General features: G+C 41.3%; 1 protein-coding gene across 1 annotated transcript in view; it reads left to right on the forward strand.

The window, feature by feature from the left end:
* Positions 1-2,035: 2,035 nt before the first annotated feature.
* The window catches only part of LOC113145894 (sterile alpha motif domain-containing protein 10-like), a 39,387-nt gene continuing 20,530 nt past the window's right edge, over positions 2,036-20,892 (forward strand). Inside the window, exons 1-2 of the mRNA XM_026333038.1 lie at positions 2,036-2,117; positions 19,344-19,528. Of these exons, the coding sequence (XP_026188823.1) occupies positions 2,105-2,117; positions 19,344-19,528 (198 nt within the window). The 5' untranslated portion in view covers positions 2,036-2,104. The remainder of the gene's footprint in view (positions 2,118-19,343; positions 19,529-20,892) is intronic.

The raw sequence follows: 20,892 nt of genomic DNA on the forward strand, positions 1-20,892 counted from the left end.
GCACAAGCCCAAAACATTCCTCTTTTTTCATGGTATCACTCACAATCTGGTTGTTTGCAGTACAAACATACTGTTTTTGTGTTATGGTCTTTTTCCAAAGTGTGTGTGTGTATGTGTGTGTGTGTGCATTTATGCTATGCACGTGTTACACTGTCACAGCAGATGAACAAAGACACTTGGCATAAGGAGAAGGAGACATTCCGTATGTGACGGTATAACACAGACAATAAAAGTTTAATGTAATCATCTATTAGTTACACAAGGTGTTGTAGAGACACTACAACACTGCGACTCCACATCACGCTTCCTTTCTCACAAAGAAAAGTCGCTTTAGCCCAGCTGACAGAGTAAAGAATTAATATCTACAGAGTAAAGAATGAACATCAACAATAATATTTTCCATTCCCCTGAGCCGCTAGTCCCTCGTGTTTATCTGAACTGACACACAAAGACTGTATAAACATTTATTTCCACAAGAGTTGCTCATTTTTTAGTTGCTGTGTTTCTGCCACCTGACACCCTCTGGACAAGGGGCAAGTCTTACCCCCTGATCTCTTTTCATTATTCACTGTACTGACCCTCCCTTGAATTAAATCTACAGGATTTGACTGCTCAGTGTTTTTACAGGACAAAATGTCCTTACACACACACAGAAGCACATTTCTAAATTAAGTTGTCTCTGAGATTAGGAGTGAGTTGTGGGTGCATTTCTATGTGTGTGTGTGTGTGTGTGTGTGTGTGTGCCAGTGTCCATGTGTATATGTTTAAGAACAATAGTTTATAATAATCTGAGTGTGTTTGTGTGTATAGGGTTGAGCATGTAGCGTTTTTAGTCCCAGTCAGCATGAGTTCTGGTAAAGTACTGGTGTACAAGGTAGTTCTTTGCTACTCGCTGTTCAGCCTTTGATGATCCAGAGCTTTGTGCTTCAGAGAGAGCCCTCATCTTCCAACACAGACGGATGGACTGTTTTTCAGTCTTCCAGGAACATATCTTTTGCAGTGTTCTACAAGAAAAAAACAACACCTGCACCGTGCAGTCTCCATGCATCTGAAAGCCAGCAGAATCAATTAATTGGGTATGTTGCAGGATTACATTGACAAAGACACGTTCACAACTTGCTCCCAAATTCTCTGCTTTAAAGTGAAGCTTGGCATTTTGATGGGCAAATAGCAGCTGGTGTGGGTGTCTGCGGGGGGATGGCTGTTTTTAGGCTTTTCTGCAGGCATCACTGGATCTCTTTCTTATATCTGTATAGTTTGTGCAAAGACCATGTGTTAGCATAGGTGGTAGCACACACATGCTCTTCACATTTCTACTCCATCAATAAAGCTCACCACTTTACTCTCCACTTGTTTTACACAAAAAAACAGTTTATTCATTAAGGAGAGTAGAGCCTTTTATTCAGTGTTAAAAGTGCTGCGCGTTGTCTTCTGTAATTCTGGAGTTATCTACATTCTGAGAAAATAACCCTGATGATAATAACTAATGGGCAGCAAACATCTAATGACATGTGATATCTAAATGCATAATTGGAATTGTATGGTTCAGCGTTATGAAATGACTATATGTTTTCATTCAAATGATCATATATATATATCACAATAGTATAGTTTCCTGGGATGTTTGCATTACAACAGCAGATTCCCTGTAAGCAAAGCCTCTATTGTAGCCTATAGTCATCATAATAATAAAATGGGGCGTGTGTATTTGTGCGTGAGAGAAAGAGAAGAGACAGCAGTTCCTAGTCTGAATCCACTAACAGCTGGTGTCGGGGCGTAATGACCTTTTGTCTCCCGGCGGTCAGGTACGGAGGGGGGCGGAGATAGAGAAGGAGCCGCTTCATATCGGACCGGTGCCGGCGTCCCGGACAACAAATGGCCGTGAACCGCCTGAGAGGGAACAGAGTGTGATCTAGGTTGTTGTTGTGGTTGTTTTATTAATTCTGTCAGCGCGACAACAGTGAGATCTGCCTCCATGCTCACATAGTAGGTTAGAGAGGGCAAGACGCGCTCTTTATTGTCACGCTGAGAACATTTTATCCGTCTCGCAGAAGAATGGGAGAGTCCTGTTGACACCACGGAGAGATACACGCTGAGACCGACTATGGCTGTGGACGGTAAGAGCTCTGTGCCTCGCAGTAGTCTATTCATGCTCAGTCTTAATGTGGCATAATGAGTTTATATGCCCTTAATCTCTACTTTGGGATTTTAAAATCTCATGCTAGACCACAGCAGTATGTTCCTCCAGTTCCACGGTGGCATGTTCTTGTTTCTGAATAAATCTCAGATGCTGTCAGGATTAAATGCACTCTTCTGTAAGATCAGCTTCAACTTGACTCATTCCACTCTGAAACTTATGAATAAAGAGGAGCTGGACAGATCCACAGAAGAAGGCAGTGTTTCATTGATGCAATGTCTTGAAATATTGACTGTTTTATTTCAGTTCATTAGCCTACACATTTTTTGCTTCAGTGGAAAGAGGCAGATATTGGAAGGACGTTGTTTCCCACGTTGTTTGTTCTTGATGTTCAAGCACCTGGCTCACCTGGATAAATTACAGCCAGTATTCAGCTGAACAACAATAAGGCAGAATTGTTTGTGTCATTCATGTGCTGATAATAGAGGGGAAATGGTGTGAGGAAATGCTTTCCTTTATGCAAAAATGAATAAATAAATCTGACAGTTATGAGGAGTGTGACTCCTCAGGACTTCTTTCCTTATGGTACTAAAACCAACCATTGCAGACTAGGAAAATCTATTTCTATAATCTCTTTGATGTTTTTGGATTAGGGCTGCAACTAACAATTATTTTTATCATTAGAATACATTCGGTAGCTCTGCTTGAAAAACAATTTAAACTATTTTGCTTGTCAAAATGAAATAGTTGGTTAGTTGGTTAATTATAAAAATCTGAGTAGATTTTGAGAGAAGTTCTTATTGTATGCAGCCTCAGTTATAAATGAAAGTCTGCTTTCCAAAATCCAGTTATCAATTAATATACAGTGCACGAAAAGCTCCTCAACATTTTTGGATTGTTTGCACTGCAGTTGTTGTTGTTGTGGTTGTTGTCCTGCCCCTTTCTCTTCCCTCTGCTTGGCTGGCTGGTGTTTGCTCCAGGCTAACTAACTTAAGTGGAGCCTAATCAGAGCCTCTCTCTACTCAAGGGCAAAAATGTGTGTGAGCATGCTAATGTAGTGCCAAGTGTCTTTCCCATCTGTCCTCTGTCTCCGGAAACAGGTTAGCTCTTAATTAGCATGGCTGCAGGTAGGACACTCACTCACATATGCATATTTGCCCAGTGACACATTCGGCTATCTATAATTAATCCATAGTTTATTTAAGCATCATTAACCTACTCAGTGGCACGGGTGCTGAAGCCACCCTGACAGTGTACTCTGCCACTTAAACTTTATGGGTGTTGTTCAATAAAGACTAGCACTGTTTGAAGACATGCACAGAGCTGGTTTTAAAACCTGTGGCAATGACTTGGACTAGTGACCGCTAAGATTTATTTATGTTCCCCCGACTCGTCAGGGCGTGGGTGCATATTTCACAAATGTCTCTGATTTTGAACTTTTCAAAATGTTATTTGCTGTTTGATGAAGACTTGAAGTAACCGGGTAGAGTAATATAACCATTAAAACCATTAGATCAGTTATGAGAAATCCATGAATGTGTTTAAAATGTGTTACTCTGGGAGTTCCTGGACCCCAATCTGTGACTGTTTAAGATTGGGCATCCACACTATAATAGCTGAATTGATTGGCTAATATCCACACTGAATTATTAGGGAGGTTGCAGTTCTGTTGCTAGTTGGGTTGTCAGCTACAGGCCTGTGACACTATCAATTACAAGAGGTGATCTGCGTTTTAAATGGTGTAATAGTCATTTTTGTCTCATCATCATTTAAATTGCTGGGAGAATTACATTTTCCTCCTTGCTGCCTGCTGCACAGTGAGTCACGCTATGCAATTATGCTCCCCTCCATGTTTGGCTATTCAGCGTGGATGAAATTCATCAAACGTTTGCTTAAATCACCCAGGACATCTGGCTGTATTGTCATATCTGAGATAAGCAGCCATACAAATTATGCTACTGGGCCAATGTATTGTCCACTGCACTCCTTTTTGAGAGGGGGGAGCAAGAGACAGAGCAGCATGGTTCATCGACCTATTCACATCAGGAACAGGTATGAGGGCAGCCCAGTCTGTCAGTGTGTGTTTTTGTGTGTGTGTCCACTCCAAGAGGTAGGTCTGGCTAAGCTCAGCATGCAGGATATCCAAAGATTTGGGCTGACGCAGAGGATGCCAGGGTGGCGTTTGTCCATCTGTACAGTGTTACACATATGCACACACAACACAAAAGAGAGCAACAAGCTGTGCTCACTATCAACCTGATAGGCCCACTTGGAGACGAGTACATGGTGGATTCTCAGTCCAAACACAGCCCATTTATTTATCTCAACACCAATGTCTGTCTGAACATGTGGGCCGACACTCTGCTGTAGGAGGTTTATCTATTTGCAGCTTTTTTGATGGACATTTTGGAAATTTAATGATAGATTTTAACAATAGGTAATTATGCCTCTTGTAGCACTAGAGGAGAATACTGTAAATGATTAATTTGTTGCTTGTAGTCATCTTAGAAACCATCTTTTTTAACACAGTTGATCAAATTTGCAACTTTTATCTGTCGTGTTAAGCCCAAGCACTTTTAACCCTCAGACCAGGGTTAACCCTTTGCTCCAAACCTCCACAGCACTCAAACACACTGTCTGATCGGGGCACCCAGTCGTGCACGTACGTGTGCGTGTGTTTTGGTCCTTGTGTATGTTTATGTATGTGTGTGTGTGTGTGTGAACATGCAGATGAAGTAGAAGGGGAGCCAGCACTCCAGTCAGTGGGGCGATGGGGGGGAGGCAGGGGTGTGGAGTGTTTGCTTTGCACAGACAAATACACCCTTTGTTATTTTTCTGGCGTGTGTTATTTTGCCTGCTGGAGACAGCGTCCATTTGGTGCATTTGGTGTTGGAGCCAAATGTGCTTCTGGTCTCTGTAGTAAAGTAATATGGCAAGACTATGTTAACCCTCTCAGTTACAGTGGCATGGTAGGCTTACAGCAGTTTGTTGTGTGGGTGTGGGTGTGTGTGCATTTAAGTGAGTCTGCAAGCCATTAACCTCTTTCCCCTGGCAGTCATCAACAGGGAGTTTGTCACTCCGTATAATGCATGAGAAACCTTTTGAACACACACACAGACACGCACGTGCGCACACACACACACACACACACACACACACACACACGCTCACCCCTACCATCCATCATCACCTCTCTGATCCACCGCAGCTCTTGAGCTGCACCTGGCCTGAGTCTGTGGATTTTAGACTTGGAGACAAAGTGAGACATGGAGGGACACGTTCATAATATGGAACAGCATCGGAAAATCTGGCAAAGCATTAACAAAGGCCTTTAAAAAGTGCTCAAAAACGCCTTTGTCCATTCAGCAACATCTGAGGGTATGTTATTAAAGACTTGTTTTTATTTCAAGGTTTTCTTCTGGTTATGACATTTGTCCTCACCAAAGTAATTGCTGAGATTTGGGAACAGATTTTATTGTGACATCAATAAATTCATGTTTAGACACTCACACATCCTGAACAGGTCAACAGTTTTATAATTTAGATAATCAGATTTCAACAATTACATCATTCAAATCATGTTAGTAATAATCTCTCACTGGACAGGAAAATACTGTAAGCAGCACAGTTTATTACATTTCATGCGGTTCCTCTTTGTTGCCACAACAGGCTTTATATATTTTTATATGCCTTAATACTTCCTAAATAAGACTTCTAAACATACTTTCTTTTGTAAAATTGCCGGAGTTTCTTGCCCTTTTTGATTTGTTATAAGCAATGTTGCTACTTTTTCAGATTACAATTTTTTTTCAATTACACTGTTGAGAACAAGGTTGTTTTAGCCAAAGAAATAAGAGAACTGATTTTCAATAAAAGGAATTATGTTTGAAGTAACACAGAACACGTGTTTTGGCATGAGGGCACTAATAATCAAGCTAATTCAAACTCAGACATCAATTAGAGTAGACATTTATGGAGAACATTTAAATGAGTTATTGACCTAATGGATTTGTCAAGTGGTCCTCTCAGACCACCTGCCAACCTCTTTGACCTCTGACCCACTGCATAGCACTGAGGAAGACAGAGGATTATTCAGTAGATAAACATTTACACTCCGGTCCTATAGGTCTTCCAGAGATTGATGAAGTGGTAAAAGAGTCCACCTCAATATAAATCAGCAGTGAATTAACAGGAGCAAAGTGGGGTGGATTTTGGATTCTGGTTTGAATCGTCACACTTCAGCTGTCTCATCCTGTCTGTACTCGCTCCTAACCTTGCCCTCCCTCTAATACTGTACTTCCAGAAATGACAAGGCCTCACCGTTCAGATCCAGTGCCCTTGTTCCCGGTCCGACTCCTTCCCTCTCCCTGAATTAGAGTGCGCACAGGCCCATATCCAATTTCTCTCCTTTAATTAGCCTTCAGCATAGGGAGCGGGATCAAGGGGGAGAGGGGCTGAAAGGGTCTATAGGGATAAATGAAAAAAGAGAGATGTAATTTTTCTGAAGGATTTCACTAATTAGGTATAATTTCATACAGGGGTTGTATCCCTCATGTACTACACTGTTGATACTCACAGACTTAATACACATAAACTCAATAACTGTTTTTCCCTCCCTCCCCTCCTCACTGTGTTGTTTTCTTCTCGCACATGCTTAATCAATTTAATCATTGTGTTTAGGCCTTTCAAATAAAGCATTTGTGTACTTTTATTTCAGATTATAATTATGTTAGAGGAATTGTAATGACTCAATTTAGCATTTATGAATATTGTCCATTGTTGCTCCCCTCACCATCTGTCCTGAGAAAATGAGATAGCACCAAACGCGATGAGGCCATGTTCCCTTAATATCCCTGTGTCCTCAGTCTCATCCTTGACCAGATGTCTTTCAGCCTGCGGCTTCAAGGAGAGCAGTCACCCTCTCCTCCCACTCTCTATCGCTCCCATTAGAGTCTGCTAAACAAACAGTCTAATTAAGTGTGGCCTTGTGTGATAGGCTAAGCTTGGAGCTTTTCACTCTTTGTTAATAGGTTGTCTGCTCCACCTACCAAGTGCCAGGGGTCAGTGGAGTCTGTGGTACAGATTGGCCATTAAACCAAACGGCTAATGGCTGCAGCTACCCAAGACATACATCCGTGCACATTCAGGAGCGCAAGTCACGTTTGTCCACTCGAAAAGCAATTACATTGCAATCTAATAGCATGGTCTGAAGCAGGTTTGATCTGCATGTGAGATTGGTTAAATGCGCACATAGAACTAAGTCTGAGTGTGTGTGTGTGTGTGTGTGTGTGTGTGTGTGCATGTGGTATGAGACTTTGAAATTGAACATGTTTTAGACTCAATCCATCCATCGGTCATACCTTTTCCAAAAATAGAAATCAATTTTGCTTTCTGTCCTCCCCTCTTATCAGCCTTTTAGTTGTGCTTGTTCTCTCTGCTCCTCCTGTTGGTGCTCCAGCCTTTATTTCACACTTTTGCTTTTTAATTGTGCTACCTCCATACAGCCCCCCTTCTGTTGCAATTCTACTTCTCTGTCCATACTTCACTCCTTTTCTCTCTCCTCTCCTGCTCTGTTTCCTGATGTGTGTTGTAGTAGTGTCCTGTGAATATACAGCTTCAAAAGTGTGTGGCCTCCACTGGCTGTCACAGTGCAGCTCGAATGGGCCCTCAATTTACCATGTCAATAGGCAGCCAAGTGTCAGCGTGTCAGCTCCACAGTTGAGGAGGGGAGGAAGAGTTGTTTAAGTGTAGCTCAACTCTCTGTGACTCTCTTTAGCCCCTGGAACTAATATTCTCCCTGCTTTACTGCATATTCTCACATATTTTCCACAGTCATCTGTTTTCCATGTTTCCTCTGAAATGCACTTACATCCATCTTCCATCTCAATCCCCTTAATATTTCTGTGCCATTCCTCTCTCTGGTCTCTCTTGTCGGAATGGTGTCTGTGAAGTTACACTTTAAACAGTCAAGTCAATTCCACAACCCTTTAGATGCTCATTGAACAAATGAGATTTTCATATCACAAACCTTTCCCCTTTCCCCCTCACACTCAGAGCCCAGGAGAGAGAGCCCACATGGCACGATCAAGAAAATGCCTTACATCATGGCATATACATATTGCAGAGACATACAATGTCTTCAGACTTCGTGGATATTTGTGACTAGTTTAATATGACATACAGGTTTCTGTTTGCGTGTACAAATCTTGTTTTCTTCCTTTCAGCCACAAATAAGAACTGACTCTGATTTTCTTAATGTCACAGCCCAGAAAATGCCCTGAAGGCTGAACAGAAGATATTCCTTTTAGCCTAAATGAAACCCACTACCTCATCCGCCCTCTCCTGACTTCCTATTAAATCATTCATTCTCAGAAAGAGATTGAGGCAATGAGGCCAGAGTCAGTCTTGTATAACATAACATAACATCTACAGGTCATATTTTACAAGAGAATTTAAAGATTTTATTATAATCAGGATTTGAAATCCTCGAGTTCTTCACCATGGTTGATGAGTGTAAGTGTAGCTGAAACCGAAAATTCGTCTTGGACTACCTGTTGTTTTCCTAGTTTTCTTTGGATTTGTGGTTGTTTTAATCTTTTACTTTGGTATTCATCTGCATTTATGTCAAATGGTGGGAAGACCAATTGTTACCCTGTACATTCTTTGTCTACAACAATAGTATTTTGAGTGTCTGCACCCTTTTGACCTGATTTTGTTGAAATCCACTGAGACATGCGGCTGTTGTACCTTATCCATAGATTAGGAAGGATTTGTGCCGTAAAAGTGGGCGACAGAGGCAGTGGGATTTAGTTGACTAAGTGCTGCACTGGTCACAAAGGCTGTAGGACTGAGAGACAGAAGAGTCCTGCAGTGATACACCCATGACGTTTTTGACTCTCTGCAAGCACCTGAGGCATATTAAGACTTTTGCAGATCTTGACAGTTGCTTTAAGAAATAAACAACTATCAGTGTAGTCAGAGTCCAAGTATATCACATAAAAGCACTTTTTCTTTTTATTCCACATCATCTGGTTTCGTCTTGTCCTCCAGTCCTGTTACGATGCTTTTATAGAACCTTGCCCTAGAAATAGTTGTTATATTGAGCTAGGAATGACAGACGTTAAAGTGGAAGAAAAACCAAACTATTGTCGCGTGAGGCAGCCGAGGTTACAGGGCTGTCAGTCAGAATTAGTGGGGGCAGGCTCTAAAAGCTGTCATCCCAGCGTTTCGGTCTCACCCTGCAGATCAGGTCACTGGTTCAGTGCAAGCTTTGTGTCTTGACAGTAGCGAACACACATGCAGACGCACACACATCTATGCACATAGCTCAAGATACATACATATAATTCATGCAGTTATGTGTGCATGTGTGCACACATTTGCGCTGGCGGGCTGAGTCACTGTGTCACAATGAAAGAGACTGTCAGCTGGGAATAAAAACTGGTACAAGTCATGTATTAAGTTTGCAAAAAAAACTCTTGTGTCTTCAATAGATGGAATAAAAGCTTTTCAAAATGGATCACTAGAGATTAGACAGATCTCAGGAAACTTTTAAAACTGGTTTAGAGACCTCCCTAATGAGTGACAGCAAAGAAAAGCACCGTCAGTGTACTGAGTGATATCGGGTGGGATGGGTTTGAAGAAAGTGAAATAATCAAAGACCGGATAATAAAACACTTTCTCATATGACAATGGCCCACAATCACCCAGTACATAAATATGAGTAGATGTAATGCATGGCACAGACATGGGTGTGTGAGTAAGTGTGTTTGTGTGTCTGTGTGGGAGAGAGAAAAAGAGTGAGAAGAGAAAATGCAAGTGAACGGGGTTGCTCACATTTGCTATTACTGCCTCATTGTTAACGTGATGTGTCTGTGGGATAATTAGAGTCTGTTTAAGTTCGTGTATGTGTGTGTGGTTTTGCATGTGTGTGATTGTCTATGATGTCTGAGTAGTTTGATAATAATAATAAGGAAAAGGTTCAGTGGAGTGGAAATAAGAGTAGGAATGAGAGCTGGTTTGGGACAGCTATGCTGGAACAGAATTACTGAAATTGCTGTGACACACACCATGAGAAGTGGCGGTTTCAGTGTTAACAAGCCAGTACACACACAGACACTGGCATGTACACACGCAACGCATGCACAGGGAGGTTGATTAATTGGTGGATCTCGGCGAGGAGCCCAAAGCTCTTTCTTCACAGTGATATCCATGAAACAGCTGTCGTCATTAGATGTCAGCATTAGGGTAGTTATCAATAGAGAGTTAATAGTGTTTAAAAGTCTATCACTGATGGGGTGCTGTGGTTTGTTTGCCACAGAAAATGAAAAAAGTAAGTTGTTTCTAAATCACCCTTCAGTGTTACTGTAGTCATTGTTTTCAAGAGACCTAATACTGTAGCTATCTAAGGTAAATCAGATTCACAGAGGAACAGGCACAGACACATGAATTAGATGGTAGTTCTGTATATGATAAGACTGAATGTTATTTTTCTGCAACAAAGGGTTGGTTTTATGATCGTTTTTTTTCCTGAATACTGTACATTCAACATTCAATTTTTAGGTGACATACAACTTACAGAAGCATTTAAGAAAATTTCAGCATTTTAGTAAATGCGTACGAAGGAGTGGCAGTACAGAAGAAGCAGCTATTTTAGAAGGTTGATACCACATAGAGCTACAAGCAGAGGACCATTAGTGGAACTTAGTTTAAAGACTAGAAAAGGAATTCATCTGGATCTACTGAAGGTAAAATAAATCCACCATGTTTAATACCTACAAAATATGAAATATAAGGTATATGCTAGTAGAGTTATGATTGAGGGGCCTTTCTGTGTGGAGTTTGCATGTTCTCCCTGTGCTTGTGTGGGTTTTCTCCGGGTACTCTGGTTTCCTCCCACAGTCCAAAAACATGTATGTCAGGTTGATTGGTGACTCTAAATTGCCCATAGGAGTGAGTGTGAGTGTGTGAGGTTGTTTGTCTCTATGTGGCCCTGTGATGGACTGGTGACCTGTCCAGGGTGGACCCCTGCCTTTCACCCAAAGAGACCTGGGATAGGCTCCAGCAGATCCCCGTGAACCTAAACAGGAATAAGCATGTATAGATAATGGATGGATGGATGCTGATTTGTGTGGGGCAAGGAAAAGTAAGAAAAACATGTAAGTAGAAGAAAAGAGATGAATTCCAGACAGTTAGTGTATAATTAGATTAAAGCAATAGGAGGCAAAAAGAAGAGGGAATCTTCCCTTGGGATATTTTGGCCTGGACAAGAAGCTCCTGCTGGGACTTTATGTGTACTCGCGAGTGTTTTTGGCTGCATCGTCACATAGCGGCTACAAAGAACTTTGATTCCCTGTTTCATCACAAACTGCCTGCTTTGCGCCAGCTGCTGTTTGCTATGTTACCTGAGAGCACAGTTACAGGAAACCCAGTGCAAGAACAATTGTGTGTGTATGTGTGTGTGAAAGAGAAGTAATTGGCATGTCCATCTGACTGAAAGGACTGGGCGAAGTGGCAGTGCAGGAGTGGAGCTGATAACATGGCAATTAGGCTGGAAGAGACAGACCCCCATTCAGCGCAGCATGCTACAGAGACCCACAGAGACAGGTGAGATTGTAGGGAGTAAATACAGCGACAGGGAGAACGTGTGAGCTAATTTATCTCACTGTTACACTGAAAACAAAAAAGTTCCTGAAGGGCTTGTACCAAACGTGGCTGCACACAAGACATTCATTCTCCCACAGCAAACACCTGCTGCTGAAGCATTTTTGTTGCATCTTTTTGAAGCTCTACATTAAGTAGATTGCCGGTAAAGTTTCACATTTAGATCTTTGGAATGTGTAAAGGAAATAGAGCAGAGGTAGTTTATGTCTTGTTTTTCCAGTGGCAGTGCTGCATTTCTCACCTGCCTCAGTAGTATTGCCTAAGCCTCTTTGTGTGGCCCCCTGCCACAACCGTTGCATCTTCTTGCCTTTCTTCTTTTTTCTTTATCCCGTCTCCCTCCCCTAAGGAAAGGTTAGAGGTAGCCTCCTGGATCACCTCATACAAGAGCACAACAAACTTTAAAAACTTTACAGCAACTCTGCAGCAATGGTGCCAAGTTGCTATGCTGCTTATGAATCTACAAACTAACCCCCTGTCTGCAATTTTCATTCTCTCCCTGTCTGTCTCAGCTTCAAATTCAATGGCACATTTCCCTTCTCTTTTCTGCCCTCTCTGTTTACCTCTCAGCTTCTGTGGAGTATTAACTTTTATCTTGTTTTTCCCACCAGCTCTCCACCCATTCTATAAGCCCATTTTCTCCTCTTTTCACTCCTCTATCTTCTTTTATCCCCTCATCCTGGCCTCTTTGTGTGGATACAGGGATGGTGTCGAGCAGATTATCAACTAACTCTCACACAGCGGTCATTTATTCACTTTATTGTTTGCAAACCCCTCTGCGCTCACTAACCTTTCTGTTTGTTTGCGCGAGTGTGTGTGTGTGTGTGTGTGTGTGTGTGTGTACATTTTGTGCTTTTGAATGATTGTTGTTGTCATGCTGCATTGCTCAGACTCTTCTATTCTAATATCAGTGATGTGAGCACTGACATACATGCACAACTAAAGCAGCGTGCTTGTGTGATGATCTCGGCTTAAGGACACTCAATAAAGTATTGAGTATTGAATCCCTCCACATCCCATTGTCCCATCAGGCCACAGTGTGAGTGCAACACATTGATTTACAAACAACATGTGACAATCACAGTGACCTGTAGTCCATTCTGATCACTGTAGACTAGTTGTGCGTGTGTGAGTGCTAGCTTGTACTTCGACTCCTCATTAACCTATGCAGAGGGCAGCCAGCTCCTTCTGAGCATAAGGTTCTAACTTGAGAGTGTAGGAGCAGGTTTCTCTATGGTCAGCAGGCAGAGTGTGGTGGATCCCTGCCGGCTGGTCTTGCAGGCTATCGCTGAAGGTATTTGTGTGCTAAACTTGAAACTGCCATGCCACATTTTCCACATTTGTAAATTGCTACTTTGATTTACGTTAAAGGAAAAAAGATACTTGTAAAACCTATTTGTCTGATTGCTTGAATCACATTAGAGTTCGTTAGCAAACCGTCTGGCTTGTGGCACTTGGTTCCAAATGATCAGCTTAAATTGCTCTTGAAATCAAAAGCTTATATTTTGATTTTGAAATGCATGCAGACAATATTTTTGTGGTAATTTGCTAAATTACTCATTTACTCCATGTTAATTGAGCTTGTGCCTTTGTCAAGGACATGGTGCTGAGTTAGGATGTAAATGGAGCATTTCAGAGTTTTAATATTTTGTACCCAAACATCTGTTAAGTCACAGAGAACGTTTGACACCCAGGGGAACAGCTGTAAACAAACACTAAATATTTAAAAAGCCAGTCTGGTCTAAGCTTACGTCCTTTTGTTAATTTAATAATGTTTTAAATAATTTTTATTTGACAGCTAAAATGTCTGTGATTCAGTAAACACAAAAGAACCAGAAGGCACACTTTGTGTTGAACTCAAACATCTGAAATCTTGAATTGTGAATTTGTTAAAGTGTAAAATATTGGATGGGATGATGAGTTCGATCACTTCTTGCATTTGACCTTTCACAATATTAAATTATTTAACCAATCAGGTGGGATCGAATTTAGCCTAACCTTTATAATGTCTGCCTGTGGATCCCACAGCTATGTGAATTTAAAACTATTTAAACATGCATTATGCTCTGCCTGCCTGACCTTTGAATGTACTTTTCCCCATTTTGTGCTCTAGCCCATCTGATGCCTTCAGCCATTTGAAAGTCCTAACTAGGCTAATTTACATGGATTCATCAAAGGTTTTTATGATGTGAATGTTAACAGTAAAGTGGCATGTGTGTGGATGGATTGATCATCTGCTTACCTTGTGTACCCTTGAAGATCTCAGGCTTCATTCAAAATACATTCATTTAGGTGTTTTATGCTGATATGATAATCTTGTTAGCAAACAGTTTATAGTTATAGTTAGTTGCTTATTTACATATCCAACAGTTACATATACACACACACACACACATATATATATATATATATATATATATATACACATGTAAATGTTGTTCTGAGCATATATATATATATATATAATTTCTGACAGTGGGGCAAATTTTAGATCTTTGCTTGGTCTGTACCAACTGAGGTAAATCTGGAAATACCTGGCTATTTAACTATTACTGGGACCACCGTTCACTAGCTATTGCAGAATGTGACTTTCTGCACTTGGTTTTTAGCTGAAAACAGATGGCTACAAGAGTGAACCAAAACAGTTTTGTGCAAATGATTTTACTGAAAAATTGTGTGGAAACATATTTAAGTTAAGTCTCTGTCGGTGAATCACCATGAGCAACCTTTCCCATATTCACAACGTTTTCATGCTGTGTTTTGATTCACTGTTATGATAAGAAAAATAGATTATACTCACTTTAGGAATAGAAACAATTGTCTCCAATTTTTCTAATAGATATATCAATGAGTATGTTTATGAGCATGTGAATATTTGTATCCTATATTCCAATTTTATTTCAGCGTGTAGTTGAACATTATATTTTTTTTATTTGACTAACTAACTTGTATTTATAAGTATATATAAAAGATTCTCAATTCCATGGAATTTACACATAAACCGGGACACTAGATAATCAAGTTACTACTGCACACACTCATTTATCTTGTCATTCCCTATCTTGATCTATCCTGATCACACCTCACATCCTATTACTTGGCTGCGTCCCTCTCCTCCCTCCTTCTCCCTTCTCCTCTGACATTCACTCTGAATTATCTGTTCTGAAATCTAATCTGTCCTCATGTGTCATCACATAGGGTCTAGGCTGTGAAAGCTAGAAAATAACACCGTCTCCTCACCATGTTACTCCCCGTTTCTCCAGCTTCATTCCCTGATGCAATTAATATTAATGTTCTATTCTCAAGCACATTTCTCCATCTATCCCTTTTGTGACATGTCATCTTGCTTATTTCCCTTTCTTCTTACATGTACCCTTTTCTTCATTCCTTCATGCTTTTAAAAGGTCATGACCCTGTCGGACCCCTGTATCCCATCTCTTCTTCTGTGTCATTCTTCCTTTCCCTCCTCTTGTCTGAAACATGTAGTGAGTTCCTATGAGCAGCAGTGGATATGACAGCCAGTGGCCTTGAGTGGATTGTGCCTGTGTGTTTATCAAAAGTAATCGGTAATTGCATGTTCTCCGACACGGCAATGGATAATCGATAGTTCTGTCTTCGTGTGGAAATGCAGTGGGGTCCAGAGTTGAGACTTGGAGGATAAAAGTCATTCTGTCCTCAATGCAGCAGCTTCCAGCTTATTTTCAGAGCACTGGCTGAAGAGGAAGGTTGGACTGTTTTTTCGCATACTGGCATTTGATATTTACTTTACACTCTCAGGGCACAAATAGACTTCTACAGCAACCAGCAGAATCATAACAGAAACATCAACTCCACCTGTGTTTTTTGCTACTGTGTGCATTGCGAGCCATAATAACCCTGCAGATTGAGTCCAGAATTCATCCTTCATACAAATGCTTGCATATACAGACTGCAGCTTTATTTAGATCCACTGACATCAGTGAAAACAGACAGGGATTATACAGATGTGTGGATATGCAAGTCTTCGTGCTGGCATCCTGTGTCACATTCATGTATGCATGCTGGCATTCACTAACACACACAGTCATTCCTCTTGTTTGTCTTCTGATGTGTTGTTATCTTCAATCAGCCTGTGTTGTGAATGTCCATTGTTTACCTCTATTTCCCTTTATGTGTGTGTTCCCATGATACTGATAGTTTGTGAAAGGTAAACCACAGCCCAGCCCTCTGCGACAATGTCTCATGTCAGTGTGGATAATAGACTGCAATGCATCATGGGAAACACCCCTGGGGTCCCGGCCTTTATATTTATTTTTAAAGTTGCAGCCAGATTATTCTTTTTTCTCTCCTGCTTTTTCAGAAAGGAGTAATTTCATGGCTCATTCTTGGGGTTAAGACCTGGTCTGGTACAGTGAAAGAGTTGCAAACAGCCCCTCACTTTACCACCAACATACTATAGCACCAACAAATCTGGATCATTGGAAGCTGTGCTAGACATAGTGGGGGATGGCAGCACTGGTCTGTTTGATGCTATATTTAGTACTGTAGGTTTAACGTACATTACACAGACACAAAATCACTGCATGATGAAGTTTCATCCTCTTGCAGATTACAGAGGAATGAGGATGACTGTGATTTTTTTCCCCTTTCGTCTTTCATATAGAACTTGGACTGCAAATAGAAATTTTATCTTGAATAAGAGGAGCTCTGTGGGGAGGATGCTGATGCCAATATCATGCTACTGAAATACAGCATGACACTCTTTCTGTGATGCCTGAAATCAAGTAGATTCGCCAGACTTGCCTCCTCTTCTCACACGCATGCACCCCTGAAGTTAATGCCAAGGTTATGCAAAAATCAAACTTCGAGAAAAGGCCTACACAGCAAAACAGTCCACAAGGATTAATTTAGACACTCTCTTTTGGAGTCAAATGAGTAATATCCAGTGATGCCATGTTAATCTACTGTGGGATTTGACTTGGAACGACCTTCCAGGGTGCCGTACCTAACAGCTTAATTACCTTTTCAAAAGGGAATACCTCAGAGATTTAGCAGCCACTCAGCACAGCAGATATGCTGCTCAGTCAAGAGGAGGTGATATGAGGTTACACCTGACTGGGCTGAGTCGTTTTGGCCTACCTACCCTCTGCACACACACTGACATACACACAAACACCTGTCTGACATTTTGCCCTTGATTTTGGCACCTCTAACACCGATAGTTCTTCCTCTTTCCCCTTTTTTCTGTGTATGTGCTGCAGAAGCTTCCCGAGCCTCTACATTGCACTCCATCACACTGGGTATCTTATTTCTTCTTCATTCACTGCCTGTAACTCACAGGACACATATCACAGTTTTTGCTTTTCATCTCTCCACCTTCCACCCACCCTCCATCAAACGTTGTCTTGTCTCCCTTACCTCGACTTGAGGTGATAAAAGTCGCCTGCGAGAGATAATACAACACCGTTTAGTGATAAATCGGACAGGGGAGATTTGGCAGTCGGCCAGGCTGATCAAACGTATGTTGAGCCAGAGAAAGAAAGGTGACAGAAAACTCCCCCTCCTGAATGGTAAGGATGGTAAGCACCCAAGATCTCAAAAATCACTGGCACCATAGTTTCACAGCTAAATCCTCAACTACTTTAGTTATATATACAGCATTTGCATTTTATTAAAGCTTTGTGACTTTAAAAGCAATCGGTAGAGACATATGTTGCAATGTCATTTCAAGAGATATCAGCATTGAGGCTATGGGTATTTAATTGCTTTTGGCTGATTCTAAATTCTCAACATTATCCTGAGCCAGAAGGTTAAGCCGACCAAGTCCATTAAAGCTTGCAGAATGAGCGCTTTGTCTTCATTTTATGACTGCTGGAGGTGGTGAGGTCTGGCAATGTGGCAGAGATTGAGATTTCAGTGGAACTGGGAAGTCATCATGCTCCACAGAAGTGATGTCTATAAAGTGTTAGATGGTCTCTGACTAATAATTGGAACTCTCTGGCTTTAACAGCTTGTGAAATTAACTTGTTCTGTGGTCTATCAATGTCTCCCCACCTCTTTCCCGAGTTCTTTTACCTCAATGCAGTTTGATCAGTTTACTTTCTGTTTGCATGCATCTAGAGCTCATTTACAGCACAGCTCGCCTTCTCTTTTTCTTGTCTGTCTTGCTCTTGCTCTTGCGCTTTCACTCATGATTGGCAGGTCTTTAGGATTGCAAGGCGCTTAGCTTCCCACGTCCCTTCCTCCTGTCTCCTCCCCTCAGTCTGACTGGCAGTAATTACATCAGGGGTGGGCCTGGTTTGTCCTGACAACCCCAAAGTCCTGACAACCAGGAAGAGAAGGACTGAGAGTGAGAAAAAGAGGGGGAAAGAAGAAGGAAGCAGCTGACTAAGATGATACAAAAGCAGCAACACAGAAATCAGGAGTGAATTTTAAGGCAAGAGAGCATAGAGAGGAAGAGCTATATGATGGGAAAGAGGCAGTAAAGGTTACACATCAGCGATTCCTGACAGTTCTTTCTTCTGTTTCATTTCCACCCACTTTTTCATTCCCCCATCATGGCTATGTGAACTCCATGTGCACCATGACTCACTTGAACAGATTTCTGGGTTGAGAAAAAGTGTTTATTCCCCCCGCTCATCTGTTACCGAGTGTTTCCCACAAGCCTCAGCTGTTATACAGGAGGTCTTAGTGGTCTGCTGTGCAAATCTAAACTGGAAACAGTCCAGGTAGTCTTGTTTTTCCCTTGTTGGTAGGAGGATTGGCAGATTCTGACAGTTTTATCTGTTGCCATTTTCACAGCCAGTCTTCTGTCTTTACATCACCTCTTGTTTAGAAAGCAGTCAAGAGGTATGACAATATAGGCTGTGGCCATATGTCCAAAATCACCTGAAGAAAGCAAAATAATAAGACCAATGGATGGCACACCACAAACAGGATAATCACTATAGTGTAGCTAATGGATGGATGGACAAACCCAATTGGAAAGACGTTGTATAAGGGGAGGGAGTTCAAATAAATCCAGTCTCTCTCTCTCCATATTAAATGTTGGTCCCCAAGGAGGATGGAGGAGGAAAAGAAATTAAGAAGTCATTCATGGGAGATGAAATGAGGCTTTTTTTCAAAGACTGTCCTGACATTCTGTTGTAAAGAGAGAGAAAAAAATCAAATATTTATGATGTAGGATTTAAATAATCAAGGACTAATCTGCCAAGGGAGACACAATTCCAAAAATCATGTGCTGCCTCAGTGAATATGCACTCAGCATAATTGGAGATCACAGTGGACTAGCACTGCTGTCCACCACTGTCACCAAAACAGCCATCTGTTTGCAGCTGTATGAGAGTCAGTACACAAAGCGTGTAATCTGGAGTGAATGCAGCCTGTTAAGCTCTTAGAGGATTATCAATCATTTATTCTGTTTTTTCTCTTCTTTTGGTGTCCCTGTTGCTCAGTTCATAGACAATGTACACAACGTCCTGAAACACAGACAAAGTCAGTCAGTCATTGTTCTTCCACCTGCATGTGTCTGTTTTTCTCTCATCTTCTTCTTTTCTCTCCTCTCTAGCGGCGTCCAGCTTCAGTTTTTGTCGTGCCTCCCTGGAGCACACGGTGTCTGCTGAGGAGCTGAGCTACCAGCTGCCACGTCGGGCCGGAGGCAGCAACCTGACCTGGCACGACGGCCGCAGCCAGAAGACAGCACACACACGCACTGTCAAACTGCTGCAGCAGCCTGGCACCGAGGGCATCCAGGTATAAAGTTGTCTCTGCAAACAGAAGCAGTGTGGAGGAGTGTTTCCACTGTATGTAAATGACTTTCAAATGTGTTTTCACACACAAAAAACTCAGCCCAGAATTGAGCAGGTTGGTCTGTAAAAATTTGTGATATCATAGCAACCTTGGAAAAGAAAGCATGTCATGTTTTTTGCCAAAATCAAAAAAGAGTTTCCAGTCTAATCACATTTACAGTAGCCTCAGCTGATTCAATTTAGCTAATTCCACATTCACTCATTTGTTTTTTAAGGCATTTTTGAATATGAACAAATGACGTTTTAAACGTTTTGCATTTCTTTTTTTTTTTGAGCTAATCAATTTGGGAATGGGGGGGGGGGGCGCGACCCTGCCAAGGTGTGTGTATATAAATATAGATAGCTAGATAGACGTCTAATAAAAATATGACATTTATATGAAATTATATGAAAGATGAGAGACAATAGAAAGACTAAGATTTAACAGCAGCATAAATATAGAGGCCATCTGTGGCTCATTATTTGAAGAAAATGAACAAATATAACTTTTTATGCTGTGACATGAGTCATAATTAAATTAATGTTAACTTGTTTGACTTAGCTTTAAATTACCTCACTTCTAGTTGAAATATTTTATTGAAGTTGTTTAAACTTTTTTTGAGTAGCTTGGTTAAGAGACTTATTTCCCTTGGGGGGAGCTTTCCTGTAATTTAATTTTGTCCACTTTAAATTAACTGGTAGCTCATAAAAGCTGCTTATTTTCAAAGCAGCATCTCTAACTACATGAGGAAATGAGTCGTGCTGTGAAGCCGAGTTGGGTGGGGGGAAAGCCATACGTGAACTATGGAAGATAATCTGATGGAAGATAATCAGTAACAAGAGAAAACATTGGTGCACCAGCAGCTCAGGGTGTCAAAACTACGGAAGGTCTAACTGTCTAATCTTGTACATGAAGGTCTTACCTGTACCACCAGAAAGAAACTGCTTATGCAACAGAATGATGGTACAAGAACTGTTACCTCATAGCTTGTGATGTAATGGTGCTTGTACAGTCCAAGGGGCAACATACTGCACAGAAACTAGACTGAGAAATATGCAGTTCCACAGATGCATGCTTTCCCCCAAAGCTCTGCAACAGCTTTAACTCCAGGTATGGAAGTAATGTCCAAGCTGATTGGTTAGTGCAGAATGCCTGCTTGATGGTACGATGTCTCAACAGTATAATATAAGCATAACAGCCAAGCATCATTTACATCCACACATCACTGGTGCAATTTGGTATCCCATCTGTGCACCACCAGAGAGAGGCAAAACAAGGAGGGAAAAGAATCTATTTTAAGGCTTTCCGCCTGTGTTTGACCTAAAACA

Source organism: Mastacembelus armatus, chromosome 7 (assembly GCF_900324485.2).
Source record: "Mastacembelus armatus chromosome 7, fMasArm1.2, whole genome shotgun sequence".
Lineage (NCBI taxonomy): Eukaryota > Metazoa > Chordata > Actinopteri > Synbranchiformes > Mastacembelidae > Mastacembelus > Mastacembelus armatus.